The following is a 16,569-nucleotide window of genomic DNA, read 5'->3' as shown; positions in this document are numbered from 1 at the left end:
GTTCTCTGCCTGAAGTTTTCATGTGCAACCTCACATGTGCAGGGCACTTGACAAAGTGTGGGACAAAAGGTTTTAAGTATCATTTACAACTGTTTTTTTTTTTATCTTAGTATTTCAGCTTGCTGAGAGTCCTACTTGAGCAGAGACTGCAGATCGTTGTGAAATTGGATATTATTTTGTGCTGGCTGACAGCACAAAAAATAACACATTTGAGTTAACCCTTAATATAATCTTCTCCTACAAGATAGGAGTGCATAAAAATATTACAGTATATAGTAAATTGTAGTATATACAGTAAATTATAGTGTACAGTAAATTGGCTTTTTTAATAGGGAAATTTAAATATAAAAAATTCCAAGATTTTTGATGACCTTTTTGATTTCTATAAATGCTAACACATGCAAGAGGAATAACATTCAAGCTACAACTAGCAGAACCACTTTTTAGTCTGTCAATAGCAGAAATACTGAACAACCTAAGGCTTCTTAATTATCATCAATCATGGCAGTTCTTAAAGAAATCAGACCTGTCATGAACAATGATTTTTTTTTTTTTCCCTTGGGAAGTTTGTCTCTCTTCTCAGTGACATTAAACTAATAATGGAAGTTTCCTCTTTCAGTGAATGGTCCCTAAAATGTTCAGAGAAGATCTGAGAAATCATTCCAACTCAGATGGACTCATGTACAGAACTTCTAAAGGTTTATGTTGTTAATTAACATTCTTAAAAGTGAAATTAAGCTTAGTATTTTACTTTTTGATGAGTGGAACCTAGCCATTTTAGCCATATTAAGATCCACATGAATGAACTGCATCTTGAGTTCCATTTCACCTGTTATGTAGCTTACAAGACAACAGCACTTTAAGCAGATATTTGATTTTTTATTTTTTTTTTACCTCCAAAGAAATATTTCTCTCCAGTCTTAACTTGCAGAGGGCTGTTTGTTCGAACAGCTGAAGCTTCATCACCGTCAATAGTGAGGACAGCAAAATTTTCCTTAGCTAGGAACCGGACTTCATGCCACTGCCCATCATTGAGACCAGAGCCTGCGAAGAAAAAACACATTGGAATATTCTGCTTAGTCCAATATTTATTACTTTTAAGAGTTTTGTGTGTCTCTTTCCCTTAAGTAATGTTTAATGAAGGCTACTGCAGGAATGAAATAATTTCAGTGTGACAACAAGGCACTGCTAATAAAGTAACTACTACCAACAAATAACGTTATATCACAAATATAAGTCTTGGAACTACTGAAGTGTCCATGCTGTCAGCTGTAATTTTGCCTAACTACAAATGTTATCATTCACTTTTCCCATCAAAAGGCCATATTCTACATTTTACTGCTAAAGAACATCTAAAGATGCTTTATATGATCATGTTCAAAAGGGAGAATGTATTGATTAATCTATTTAACTACAGTGAGTAGTAAGTCCAAAAAGGCACATTATGCTTGTGATTGCTGACTTTATCAAACCCAAGATATTTCCTAGAAAATTATTTATTTGTCAAAATAAAACATAGCACAAGGCAATAATCTGTTTCTAAAATTAAGTGGGATGCACATATCAGCAGAAGTATAATGGAGATAAATTTTCAAAACAGTCAAGAGATTATTATCTTCTAAGATCTAGGAATAATATCCACAGAAAACAGCTATACCTAAACATTTAATGACAGCTTTTTCCCCACTACTTCCACATGTTTAAGACAAAAGATCAAATCCTCAAATACCATGGAGTGTTATACTTTGGAATATTCATTAGTGTGAATAAAAGTGGCAGAAACCTCTTAAAAAATTATCAGTAAGAATTTTTTTCTATCAAAATTTGCTCATTCTAGTATAAGAATAGATGAAAGATGCAATATAGTAAACATGAGAAAAGCTTTCTCTGCTTGCATGCTTTTTTCTTATTTTGATTATATTTGACAAAGAAGAAATAGAAAAACACATAATTACAACGCAGAAAAAATATTTTATATTGTTAGCATAAACTCATAAAGGAAAATGAGATACACCTTTTTATACAGTTTAAAACCAAACCTGTTACAGCATGTGTTACTACAACTGAAGTTTATAGGAACATACTTAAAATCTCAAATTTCCAGCTTGAGATGACCTAAAATTAAAAAATCTGTTTCATTTTTTTCTCAAGGTATGAAGTACTGCCTTGAAGAAACTAACAACAATTAAAGCCTTCTGGACAAAATTAAAACTTGGCTACTTAAACATGAGGTACACAACCAGCAGCAAGATCCTTCATCACACTGAGGTGAGTACATCTGAAGTACTCACCGGAAAAGGAGATATTGCAGCAACCAAGAAATCACAGAACATTAGGCAGGACAGTACCAGCCAACCTTGCAGTGTCAATGTTATTATATCAAAAGATAAGCTTTTACACCTTGACTGATTGTGACTAGAATAATGATGGAAAAGACCTTGAAGATCGTTTAGCACAACCACTCCTGATACAGGCCAGGGTGTTGTTGGCCCCTTGGCTACCTGGGCACACTGCCAACTTATGTTCAGTCAGCTGTTGATCAACATCCTCAGGTCTCTTCCAGTCACTCTGCCCCAAGCCTGGAGCATTCATAGGGTTGTTGTGACCCAAGTTCAGACCTGGTATTTGGTCTCATTGAATCTAGTATTACTAGCTTGGGTCCATTGATATGGCCTGGCCAGTTCCCTCTCTCAAGCCTGCTGACCCTCAAACTGATCAACTGTTGAAGTTGTCTCTCTGTTCATCTGCGGGCTGCTGAAAGGAAGTTTTGTATAGCAACCTTCTCCTACACAAAATCTACCTTCTTGCCTGGAAACACCACAGGCTGACTTGGCATCCTTTGTAGGCATTCCAAGCCTTTAGGCCAGGCAGGCCACAGGCTCTGTGCGCAGAGGCCAGGCCAGGGCTGCTCAGGAGCAGGCTCCAGAGCAAGGCACAGCGCATTCTCAGCCTTGGGCTGGCCCCTTTGGAAAGCCTGGCGAGGAAAGAGCAAGAACCAAGCCACCTGTGAGGGGAAAGTGAGAACCAAGCCACCTGTGAGAATAGCCCTGCCAGCTGCAAGGGGAGGGCAGGAGGAAAGACAGGAGGGCATCAAGGCATGTTCCCCACAGAGATTCCCCTGGGGATCTCTCCTGAGGGAGCTGCAGCCTGTGGAGAGCCCACACTGGAGCAGGTCAGGGGGCAGGGGTGCTGAGCAGGGCTCCTTTGTCCTGACCACCCCCTGTAGAGGTAGAGCAGTAGGGAGCAAGGAAGTGAAGCTCATCTTGGGAGAGGGAGAAGGAAAGGTGTTATTTTAATGAATGTCTTTGTTTCCTACTGCATAAATTTATTTTAATTGGCAATAAATCAAATTAATATTCATAGAATGATAGAATCATTCTATGGTTTCAATTGGTTTGAAAAGACCTCTAAGATCAAGTCCAACCATCAAACTAAGACCACCATGGCCATTGAACCATGTCCCAAAGTACCAAGTCCACGCATTTCTTGAACACCTCCAGGGATGGTGATTCCACCACCTCCTTGGGCAGCCTATTCCAATGCCTGACCACTCTTGCAGGAAAGAAATTTTTCTCAATTTATTTTGCTAGCAACAGTATTTGGTATGTGATGTCCCTGCTTTTATCTCGCTCCACGAGCTTCTCAATCTTATTTTCTCCTCTTGTCCTGTTGAGGTTGGGAGAAAGCAGCTGGGTGGGTGTCTGCCAGCTGGTGAAGGTCAACCCATGACAACAACTGATGGAGCTAAAGATAAGTGCTTATGCCATGAAATTGCAGCTTCTTATAATAAGCCTTCATTTGCCATCTTCGCCTCCTGGAGACAGCCTTTCACAAAAGAATGAACCAGTGGTACTATGGAGGAAAGTGGTTTAAATTTAACATTGCAGGAGAGGAGAAATACTTCAGCTATTTTAATCTGTATTTTTTGACTGCATGTTCTAGCCTGCTTTGCACACATTAATCAGTTTTGCCATGCCTGTGTTGTTCTTGTATGGCATTTTAAATAACACTAGAAGAGGGATTGGAACCTTGTATGCAGGATAAAGAAGTAGTCTCATACATCAGACCACATAGCTATTACTGCTGCAATGCTCTGTTCCCTAATTATTATCAGAGAGTTCAACTTCCTCTTTCAGGAAGCATGAGACATAAAACAAGACAGAAATTAACTCAGCTCAGCTTCTCCCAGGAAAAAATAGCCTTAAGACTGCAGAAAAATAAAGCCATCGTCTTCATCACAACCAGCTTATGAATTGAGTGCCTTCACATTTATTATTTTGGGGGAAAAGGAAAGTATTTGTCCAAGTCACTATGACTACTTCACATCTTGAAAAGCCCGAAATATTCTTTCCTAAAGCACAGAAACAATGCTCTCTACTGAATTAACAAGTGAATGTGGCATGCAATTTGTTAGTCTAAGAAGTGCACGTTTGCTTCTAGCCAGTCTGTGGTACCCTTTCCCAGAGTGCAGTGAAGGAAAAACACCTCAAGCTCACTAGCATCCCACTGGTAAGCTGAACAATGTAATGACTCAAAGCAAGAAGGAGAGGAGGGAAGGTGGATCAGAGTATGAGAGCTAATTCCATGCAGTCTCTCTGTGTCTACAGCATTTATCAAAGCACACTAAGGGAGGTACATTGAAGTCTGTGAGATGTATGCTAGAGGCACTGGTATTTTGCCTGTATGAAAAATATTTGCCCCTACAAGCTGGCATTATTCCCACCAGGTCCTGAAACATCACACTGTTTCTGCTTCATGAAGTCTTCGCTGTATTGACTACAAAGTGCTCACAATCTAAGGACACTGTCTTCTTAGCTACATGTATTAACCATCCTTAAGGAGCTTTATTGTCTAAGAGTAACATTGCCAACTTTTCTGGGATTCAAAGTGGCCACAAAATTTCAAGTGCAATATTACATTTCCTTAGAAAACCTCATACTGCTACGTTCTGAGTGCTGGAACATCTCTCTTATGAGGGAAGGCTGAGAGAGTTGGGGGTGGTTGGCTTGGGGAAGAGAAGGCTGTGGGAGGACTCTGCTGAAGCCTTTCAGTACTTAAGAGGGCCTTTAAGCAAAATGAGGACAATCACTTTAGCAGGGCCTGTTGTGACAGGACAAGAGGCGATGGCTTGAAACTGAAAGAGGGAAATTTGGACTAGGTAGAAGGAAACCAATTTTTTATGGCGAGTGTGCTGAAGCATTGAGCCAGGTTGCCAAGAGAGGTTCCATACCTGGAAACAGTCAAAGTCAGGTTAGACAATGAGCAACCTGATCTAGTTAAAAATATACTTGCTCACTGCAGTAGGGGTTGGACTGGATGACCTTTAACAACTCCTCCCAACCCAAACCATTCTATGATTTTTACCTGGAGTTTACCTGGGGATGCTAATGAGGATTGCTCACCAGCACTCAGCAAGTACTCACTTTATACAACTTTGCTCCCCAGTGGTGTAACTAAGAGCAACTTTTATCTCTGCCGGTGTTCTGTTCTTATGTTATTTACATGTGTTTTAGAAGTAGCAGTGTGAACAAACTCTCCTTTCTTAATGAGATAACACACTGTTCAGGGACTGAAATTGTTACTGGGATACATGGTATACTCTCCCATGAAGGATAACTTTGCACAGCTTCATGACTTGTTTTTATTGCAATTTTTTATTACATGCCTTAAATATATTGAGGAATTATTTCCGCTTGGACTTTTAAAAAGTCAAACTTAGATTTTTCAGTAAACTGAGAGTCAGCATTAAGAGTAGAATATGGCTCTTTCTATTAAGAGAATTTTTTTCTGAAAAGTTTGAATGGACAACATCCCAAATGAACAATGGTGATTTCTCATTGCAGCTAAATCTCTCTTATCTGAGCAGCTACATATATTAATGTGCATTTTTTTTCCTCACTGCAACTTTCTGGTATAGATGCTAAGGAAAAAAAGAAAAAAACAGGAAACATACTGCCTCAACCACAAACTCCCTGCTGAATTCTGGAAAAGCTGGTTTCATGTGCAAATTAAGTATATTAACGAATGCATTCTCCCTATCTAGGATTTATATTCAAATGACATTATTTTACAAGTAGGACTCTTGAGGTAGGCACTTTGATTGAACAAGAAGAAACAGATGTTTTGCTTATTATAGACATGGAAGAAGGACTAGATTAACGAATACCAAAATAGTACAAGAATTTCATACATAACAGAGAACTTGGAAAGATAACATCTGGTCGAGTTATGCCTTAAGAAAACTGGAGCAACAAAAGATCTCAAATTCTTCTACAGTTAATCTTATAGAATCAAATCCTCCTGACAAAGGTACTGACCCACACAGTGGCTATTAACAAGTGCTAGATTATACAGTCTGTTGATATACACAGCCACAAATCCTCTAAAATCACAGAATTATGCAATTGCTGAAACAATTTCAGCTTTCCAAGCCAGGCCTTTTCCCTTTCCTTCCACTGCTCTTCTCACATTCTTTTTCTCAGGGGAAAACAAACAAACAAACAAACAAACAATCACAGACTTTTTATGCCATAGGTATTAAACTATATATAGATAGAAATTGGAACCTCTGTATGTGTTTCAGCTTGCAAAGAAAATGTTGGTGTTAACGAACAAATACACCTTATACACAGCAATTACAACTGTTCCTGAATGGCTCAAAACTCATTCCAGATCATCATCTGGCTCTACCTGCTTTTTAACTGACAGCACTGAGAGGCTGAGGATAAGAGACCTGGGGCTGTTCAGCCTAGAGAAGAGCAACCTGAGAGGGCATTTTCTCAATGCTGATCAATAGATAAAGGGTGGGGAGCAAGGGGACAGTCCAGACTCCTTTCAGTGGTGCCCCAAGACAGGACAAGGGGCAACAGGCGCAAACTGCAACGCAAGAGGTTCCGCCTCAAATATGAAAAAAAACTTCCTTCCTGTGAGGGTGCTGGAGCCCTCAAGCAGGCTACCCAGAGAGGCTGTGGAGTCTCCTTCTCTGGAGATTCCAAATCCACCTGAAAATTGTGATCCTGGGCAGCCTGCTCTGGATGACCCTGCTTTAGCAGGAGGGTTGGACTAGATCACCCCCAGAGGTCCCTTCCAACCTCCACCGTTCTGTGATTCTGTAAAAACAATAATTACTATACAGCACTGTGGCCCATATCCAGATAACAGATCATCATCTTTTAGACCTGAAAGCAGTTATCTACATCTTTAAGAGTACACAGAACACAAGAACATTTCTCTCTTCACTTAAAAGCACAAGAATGCAAATGCAAAATCTGATCTATTCTTAGGTTTCAAATAATTTCAGTAATCACTGCCAAAATTGGTGATTTAACCACTCTTTATCCAAACCACATTTCTCATAGAAGAAACCTCCAGATTTCTTTTAGAAAAAGGTCTCTATTTATTTTTTCTTTTCTTGCAAATTATAAGGAATAAATCATCTTTGAAACAGCATTATACTCATAAAGCTTTAATTTCACTTTATAGCTTTTACAGTCACCTGCCAGATACCATTCTGCACTGAATTATTATTTTTATATGCTCAGCTTCTTAATATTTTAAGTGAGCTAACTGGAACTTTCCTTTTCATCTCATGAAACTGAAAGAAACTTGTTTTATGACTATTTTTTGGCACATTCATCCACACTAGATATTATGCTTTAGTCTTTTTTTTCTTGGAGAAGGAGGCTTTTCTGAATTTGAAGCCCTTCTGTCATTACAATTATTCAGACTGTGAAAAAGAATACAGAAGCTAACCTACTTTGCCTTTCCTTCCTTTTGGGCTAATCAAGTTGAGATACCTAGAAAAGCAAGATAGAGATAGCTCCTATTCTTTGCACATTCTTGCCAGATAAATAATACATAAAAATAAAATAAGTAGATATTCCAGACAGGAGAGAAAAGTGAATCTGTAGCTTTTAATTTCCTAAGACTCAATGGTTGGACTTGATGATTTTGAAGGTCTTTTCCAACTCAAGCGATTCTCTGATTCCATGAAGCATACAAAGAAAAGCAGCATAGATTAATTCATAATGCCTTAGTTTTTCTCACAGTTGCCCAACTTGAGCACTCTCATTTTGGCTTGAACAGAGTACTTAATTACAAACAAAACAGAACTTGGTGGCAAGGGTCATAATGGCAGGGAAAAGCAGATACAAAATGCAGAAAAAAACCTCCATGTGGCTAAAGGTAAATCAACATGTTCCTGACCAACAGTCAAAATTAAACGTAACTTTGCTTTGATATTGAAATCCCTGAGATGAGCTTCTCAGCAGATTGCTCTGAATCAACAAGGATTTTTAAAACCATGCTTTAGCAGAAAATCACTCAAAGCTATAAAAGCCATGCATATCTTTAAACATTCTTTCTGCCAATCCAGAGCCTAAATACATCTCAGACATCCAAGCAGGTCTTTTAATGTATATTTTCTAGCCTCTTTTAGAGCTTGAAGCATATGATGAGGGAAGAGGTGACTAAGCTTTATCACTTTATTCGTGATACTCTAACACAGCTTTTATGTTGTTCATTTGGCAATATTTTTAAATCAGCATCTGTGACATGACCATTGTGCTCCTGTTTAGAAGATGTACCAAGCTGTAGGCACAAGATTTTCAGCAAGGAAATTCACACAGAAGCCCTCTTCATCTCTTAATCCTATAATACAAAAATCCTTTCTATCATTTTATCTTCATTGTACATGTGCCTCATGGAATAAACAGCAGAGGCATTGCACTATTCTTCTGAACACAATATAGCAGTTTTGACAAGGATTTAGACAAACCTCTGCCTCTGCTGCAGAGTCAAATAGTGTAGAAAAGCAAACCCACTGCTACCCACTAGAAAAAAATGCCAAATGACATACACTAGCACACACAGTGACCAACTAATTATTTTCTTCATCATTATTTTTCATTAAACTAAAACTACTCAACTAAACTCAAACTTTAAACCTGGAATACTCCACTACCAGAAGGAAACAGTACTATAGAATCACAGAATGCACTGGGCTGAAAGGGACTTCTAAAAGTCATCTAGTCCAACTCCACTGCAGTGAGCAGGGACATCTTCAACTAGATCAGGTTGCTCAGAGCCCCATCCAACCTGACGCTGAATGTTTCCAGCAATGGAACGTCTACCAGCTGGGCCAGCGTCTCACTACCCTCACAGTGAAAACAAAAAATCCTTCCTTTTATCTAGTCTGAATATACCTCTTTTAGTTTAAAACCATCACCCCTTGTCTCGTTGCAAGAGGCCCTACTGAAAAGTCTATACCCATCTTTCTTAGAGACGCCTTTAAGTACTAAAAAGGCCACAAAGTCTCCCCAGAGCCTTTACTTCTCTAGGCTGAACAGCTCAGTTTTTCTTCATAGCATTCAGATAATTTTTGTGGCCTCCTGAGGACCTGCTCCAACAGGTCCCTGTCTCTCCTGTGCTGAGGACTCCAGAAATGGACCTGGTATTCCACCCAGGGTCTCAGCAGAGCAGAGATGGAGAATCCCCTCCCTTGGCCTTCTGGCCCACACTTCTTTTTTGCAGCCCAGGATACAGCTGGCCTTCTGAAGACTTATCTTCTCTGAATGACTGTCCATACTGTGGTTGAGACCCTATGAACGACATCTGGTGGCTGGACTTAACCTTTCTTTAGACCAATTTGTCAGCCATAAACAGAAACAGTGAACACTACTCATCAGAAGACTTTTTTGTGTATGAGCCAGATGTCTACAGAGGCAGAGGTTTACCTGCAGACCAAGTTTAGTTTTTACTTTGTTGCTGGAGTGTGTGTATAAAGCCACTCTTGCAATTATCCCTCCAAGTGGACCTGGCTTTGCATTAGTATTAGTCTCAAAGTTTGAGGAATGTATTTCCTTTAGATGAAACTAAGTTCAAACTAACAAGCTACAGTCTCAAGCATGCAAATGACATTGCATGGACTTTCGGGTCTCAGCATGAACTGTCCTGCTCTGCGGATCTACTTCTGTCCTGCTGCTCCGTTTGCTACTGCAGATATACAGCCAAGTCAAAAATGTTTAAAGCATTTGCTGAGGACATTAGGATCTTGACTTGAACAGCAAACAACAAGTCCTCTTTTATCAAAATTAAGGAAAAAAGTGATAAACCACCACACTGCCACAGCACTCTCTGGGGTATTAAACCTACTTCACAGGGAGAAGTTCAAGTGGCATCTCCTGGCCCCAAGAAGGATATATTTGCCCTAGAATTTGCATGTATTTGCAGGCAGATTAACTTTTCACTTCTGCTAAATGTACGTTTTTCCATGCCATAAAGCCAACAGAGAAAAAAAAAGTTCTTAGTAAACTTTACGGAGATTAAGGTCCTAATGTAATGATTGTTTCAAGTGATCCACACGATTAACATATTTTTTTCTCTTCTTTTAAGCATTATGTTTTCTCTGCAATACAATTCTTTATAATACACTATCTCTCAAAGTGAACCACAATAAAAATATTTGGACTCTAGGCAGTGTTTTTTCTATGAAAACCACCAAAACATAATTAGACTGCTAGCACTGCAGCACTGTTTTGCATTGTACTGCATGATGCCTCACAGACTGCTCTTGGACAATGCAAGTTAAACATTGAAGTCAAGACAAAATTAATCAGAAAACATATCCATAAACCTGCCTAGGTTTTAACAATAGATTTCATATGTTCATTTGGGAGGAAGCATCTAATGAAAGCAGCCTTTCAGCATAAAAATAGTTCTAAGAAGCAAAGAAACTTGAAATAGTCTGTTTCCCTGCCAGCTGGGTATATCAGCACTTCCTCTCAACTGCACCTTTCACTAGGGGTTGTGGAAGTATAGGTTCAATGACCACACTTTACACATTTGAAAAGGTATCGAGCTATCTATTTGCCAAACATGCATTGCCTTATTTTGCTGCTCCTTACCACAGTGACAGATGAACCCTGAACTTCAGTAAAGCTTCCCCATACTCCTAGAAAACGAAGACTGACCCCAGCTGATATGAGGAGAGGCAACTCTTTCCAATGCAGCTGCACAGCAGTGCATTGCTCAGCATGGCAGTGAGATCAAAGCAGGGTGCTAGAATAGCTACCTGTGAAATCCAGATGAACCCACCTTGTTTTTACCTATTGAGGGCCTATTTTGTCGTTTTTTTAGTCATCACAACTCTGACAAAATATTGTCCTTCAATTACATATTTCTCATGCTCACCACAACACAATTGCCAAACTCAAAGCAACATACTAACTAAGCTGAAGATTCAAACTCATGTGTGAAAACTCTACAAACGTATTAAGTTCGTTCTGCCCCTACAGAAGCTGCACCTGGAGTACTGAGTCCAGTTTTGGGCTCCCCAGTACAAGAGAGACAGGCAGCCACTGAAGAGAGTTAAAAATAAAGGTACAAAGATGTTGAGGGGACTGGAGAATCTCTATGATAAGGAAAGCCTCAGAGCCCTGGGGCTGTTAATCAGAAGAGCAGCCAGAGAAGGGATCTTCTCAATGCTGATCAATAGCAAAAGGGTGGGGGGCAAGAAGATGAGTCTGGGCTCTTTTCAGTGGTGCCCAGTGACAGAACAAGGGGCACAAACTGGAACACAGGAGGTCTCATGTGAACAGGAGGAAACAGTTTGCTGTGAGATTGCTGGGGCCCTGGAGCAGGCTGCCCAGAGAGGTTGTGGAACCTCCTTCTCTGGAGAGATTCCAAACCCGTCTGGACATTGTGATCCTGGGTAACCTGCTTTAGCAGGGGGATTGGACTAGATGATCACCAGAGGTCCCTTCCAACCCTCACCATGCTAGGATTCTGTGTGATTGTTTTCTGTTTCCTTCAGGTGCTTTGGTAGTGGAAAAATTATAGATTCTAATAGTTTAACAGTTTATTACAGTGGAGAATACAGATCGGAAGGTTTTTTTAAAGCTCTTTACTGACTACATAGTTGTAATAGCCACTTGATTATGGCTTTTTACTTCACAAATATCTTCATACTTTATTTATTTTTTGGTGCACTTCAAGTAGGAAAGAAAATAAATTATACACCAGGAAGAAAACCCAAACCAATCCACCACCACCAATAACAACAAAAAAGTAAAACAAACAAAAGGCAGATGACAGAAATTTTGCAGATCTGGAAAATCTTAGGAAATATACAGCTTAGACTAAATATTTCTCAATGATTACCATTCTACACTTAAGAAAAAAAAGTGCTTCTTCAGGAATTATTAGTAACTGAGATGTCTTTTCCAAATTTTTTTCTATCTTCTCACCTTTTAATAATGTCATGGGTTTTCAGATCAGAAGTGAGACTACAAGGAAAAACAAAGAGGTAAAAACCTGGCAGAACTTTAGGCTTTTTTTTTTCTTTTTCGTCCTTTCTATAGATTCTATTAAATTTTTAAATCTAAATTTTTTTTGGGGGGGAGGTCAGAAAATCTCACCTCACTCCTCACTGTAAAATTCCTTTTTGATAGGAACTTGAACTGTGCTGCTACGATCATTTTTTATTGCAGATTTTCTGTTGGATTTTATGCATTAGGTGGTCTGTCACAGGTATAATTAGTAATTATAGGATCTGCAGACAATAAATCATGAAAACACATTATCTTTGCATCGTACTTCGCTTGGGTTAAAAACATTCTGATGCAGAGGAGAGGCTGTCACTAGCATTTTATGAAGATAAATCATGGAACTCACAAGCTGAATTGTAATAAATCATTCAGATCATATTGTTACAGCTCTTGTGACATTGTCAGGTAAACGTGGCTGAGCACATTTCATAGAATCATAGAATCAGTCAGGGTTGGAAGGGGTCACAAGGATCATCCAGTTCCAACCCCCCTGCCATGGGCAGGGACTCCTCACACTACATCAGGCTGGCCAGAGCCTCATCCAGCCTGGCCTTAAACACCTCCAGGGATGGGGCCTCAACCACCTCCCTGGACAACCCATTCCAGGCTCTCACCACTCTCATGGGGAAGAACTTCCTCCTCACATCCAGCCTGAATCTCACCACTTTCAGCTTTATTCCATTCCCCCTAGTCCTGTCACTACCTGATATCCTATAAAGTCCCTCTCCAAGTTTCTTGGAAGCCCCCTTCATATACTGGACTGTTACAGCAATACATGCTGATGCTGACAACTGGACACATGCTGGTGGCCTGGAGATTGGTGAGGGACTGTTGGGACCATCTGAGAAAGCCTATTCTGAACCAGAGCACCAGGAAGTGCATTTAGCTATTTGGGATCTGCTGATAAACTCCTCCTCTTCCTGAAAACAACAACAAAAAGAACAAAACTCAATTTCTTGAAGTTTGAACTTTTATAAGGAGCATACACACCCTACAGAGAAGTTACTACTGACTCCTCTACCTGAAAACAACAAAAAGAACAAAACCCAATTTCTTCTTTAACTTTGAGCCTTTATAAAGAGCATACACACTCTACAAAGAAGCTACTACAGATATAACATGTGAAAGTGATACAAAAATTAGTAAAGAAAAAGCCAAGTAATTTCAATGTGAAATTAATTCTATTGTGGATTTAGTGTTGTTTTTAAAGTTCTCTAAAATAGCCCTCTACTGCAGACAACATTCAACACACGTTTCTTCTGAATTACTGGAAATCTAAACACATAACCAGTGACAGAATGACAGGAAACAGACTCAAGCTGCACCAGGGGAAGTTTAGGTTGGATATCAGAAAAAAAATTCCTCACTGCAAGAGTAGTGAACCATTGGAACAGGCTGTCCAGGCAAGTGGTGGAATCACTGCCCCTGGAAGTGTTCAGAAAACATGTAGATGTGGTGCTGAGGGATATGGTGTAATGGTGGACTCAGCAGTGAGAGATTATTAGTTGGACTTGATGATCTCAGTATTTTTTTTTCCAACCTGAAAGATTCTCTGATTTTGTTGCTTAAATTGATGGTTACAGAAGATGTTACACACTCAAACTCCTACTTGTTTATTTTTACCTAAAGTTATCTGCCTGTTCCACTTATTTATCACTGACACAAAGCAACTTCAATAATAAAATGTTCTAAAACAACAGCTTTGCAACTGTCCTCAAAATCTACAACAAATAAATAAACACTAGGTAAATAAACATATTTACCATAACAGATCTGTTGTTTCATGCATGACTTACCTTCATATCACAGACAGCATCTGGAAATTGATTTTTAAACAAAGCTTTGCAGCAAATTTGGTGTTGTAACTAATGTTGGTTTACCTGTAGTTTGATGAAAAATGTAATAAAGTAGCATCTGAGTTTCCAAAGCATGCAAAATGGAAATCAGATTTCATTATGGATTGGTCCTTATCCCTTGCTGGCAGGAATGTTGGTAGAAGTCAAAAACTTCAAATGACACTTGTATGAAAATAATTTGTTTATACATTGGGTTTTAAGTTGCTCAGAATAATGCAGACAGCTGTTTGTAAAAGCTTTCCAAGCTACTCTGCTTAAGATTGGGGTAAACAACACAGAAAGGGTAGCTCAAGACACCTTATTCTCTGTTTGCCAACTTCTTTTTAAACTTCAATAACTTGCCAAATTGGTAATTAAATGCTGACTTATTATAGAAGGCTATTAATTTTCTGTTATTCATTTGCTAAGGACTTAGGATTTTCTTTAAAAAACCAGGCAACACACAAAGTCCTTTGAGTTTGCTTTCATTCTTTTTAAAACTGGACAAGAGCAAAGCCATTTCAGCTTCCCATATTATTGCTGGGCTCATAATATGGATCTATCTCAGTCACTCTTGATGTAGTTGAGGTCTTTGCAATGTTACATTTGTTTTTACTGCTACTATGCAGTAGGAACCTCCAGTTCGTTCAGATAAAAAGCACTTCTAAGGCAGGAGGAGTAACCTTCTCTGGGTTTCTATAGAGATGTCATGCTTTGGGGGAAGTTGCTCCTGCTGAATTAATGAGGTGGGTTGTGATAAAGCTGTTTGGGTCTAACACTGAGAAAGCACAACGAAGTTTGCATTTTGATGGAAAATCTGGAAGTTGACTTCAGATAATAAGTCAAAAAGAATTTAGTCTGGATAACAGTCAGAATGCTGATGCTCTTCTTTTTCTGAGTGCAGCCATATGGAATGAGCACATTTACTCTTAGTCCTACTGATACCAAGTTAAACATCCTGAGCCATTAACCTCCTAACTCAAAGGATTTTGCAGTTCCTTAACATGAATATGGCAGATAATCTCCTGATGGGCAAACTGCAGGTCTAAATTCAGGTTGAAACCTTTCCTCCTTGTGAGTTTTCCAATATAAAATGAAAGCAGAGGCTTCTGAATCAAAAAAAACAAGAGCTGATGCTAACAACAGCAGTGATGGTTTGTTTATTAATGATGTGACAATTCCTGGGCTCTGCCACACCACTTATTAATAGTACCACAACGCAATCCTGGCAGAATTCTGCATTTTCTCTCTCATATCTGGAATGGTTTTACACTTTTGTATCTGGCATCTAAGTGGGAATATTCCATCAGAGAACTGGAATATTGGAATCACCTTTAAAAAAAATTACAGAAATTACACATCAAAACCAGCATGATGGGCAAGGCCAGTTCATCACAACATGTTACACTCCGTCTGCAAACATTTACGATGCTTGTGAACCCAGTGCAAATACTGGAAAGCTGAACAGAATGCATATCTACAAGACATATATAAAAGGATGTGTATCTACAAGGGAAGGTAGGGGAATATGAAGTCCATTATATTCTTTGGAGCCCCCAACACAAGATTAACACTGAACTGTTACAGCAGGTCCAGAGGAGGCCACCAAGACAATCAGAGGGCTGGAGCACCTCTTGCATGAAGACAGGTAGTTGGGATTGTTCAGCCTAGAGAAGGCTCCTGGGAGACTCCAAAGCAGCCTTCCAGTATTTGAAGGAGGCTACAGGAGTGCTGGAGAAAGATTTTTTACAAAGGAATGAAGTGACAGAATGAGGGACAATGGCTTCAAACTGGAAGAATCACAGAATCATAGAATCATTAAGGTTGGAAGGGATCTCTAAGGTCCAAGTTTCTACCCAACACCTCCATGAACACTAGACCATGTCCTGAAGTGCCACAGGTACTAATTTTTAAGACCTCCAGTGATGCTGACTTCACCACTTCCCTGGGCAGCCTGTTCTAATACCTGACCACTCTGTAATGGAATTTTTCCTGATATCCAATCCACTTAGCTAACAGAGACAGCTACTGAAAACAGTAGCAAAAACAGGCTGTTAAGATCTCAGGGAAGAGACGAGAGACACATGCCATGGAAATAATGGAAGTGTAAGAGCAGAAGGAAACTGGTAGGCATACATAACACGCATCAAAGCTCTGCAAATCAGGGGACCTATTAATTCTTGTCCCCTCTCTTCCTCCTAATGTGTTCTGTAGGTGTAGCTCACATGGTAACTTGTTTAAATACAGAATCATAGAACTGTTGAAGTCAAAAGAGACCTTTGAGATCAAGTCCAACTGCTCAGCTAGAGCCCCTACCACTACTGCTAAGCCACTACCACTAAACCACATCCCTCAGCACCACATCCATGCATCTTTTAAATATGTCCAGGGATGGTGACTCCACCACC

The 16,569-nt window shown here is 39.4% G+C and overlaps 1 protein-coding gene across 1 annotated transcript in view; it reads right to left on the bottom strand.

Annotated features, from left to right (window-relative positions):
* CNTNAP2 (contactin associated protein 2) overlaps positions 1-16,569 on the bottom strand; it is a 664,834-nt gene that overhangs the window by 407,061 nt on the left and 241,204 nt on the right. Inside the window, exon 9 of the mRNA XM_054385136.1 lies at positions 895-1,044. Coding sequence (XP_054241111.1) covers positions 895-1,044 — 150 coding nt within the window. The remainder of the gene's footprint in view (positions 1-894; positions 1,045-16,569) is intronic.

The sequence above is a fragment of the Indicator indicator genome, chromosome 11 (assembly GCF_027791375.1).
Source record: "Indicator indicator isolate 239-I01 chromosome 11, UM_Iind_1.1, whole genome shotgun sequence".
Classification (NCBI taxonomy): Eukaryota; Metazoa; Chordata; class Aves; order Piciformes; family Indicatoridae; genus Indicator; species Indicator indicator.
Note: the sequence above shows the minus strand (reverse complement) of the source record. Positions and strands in the feature narration are given on the sequence as shown.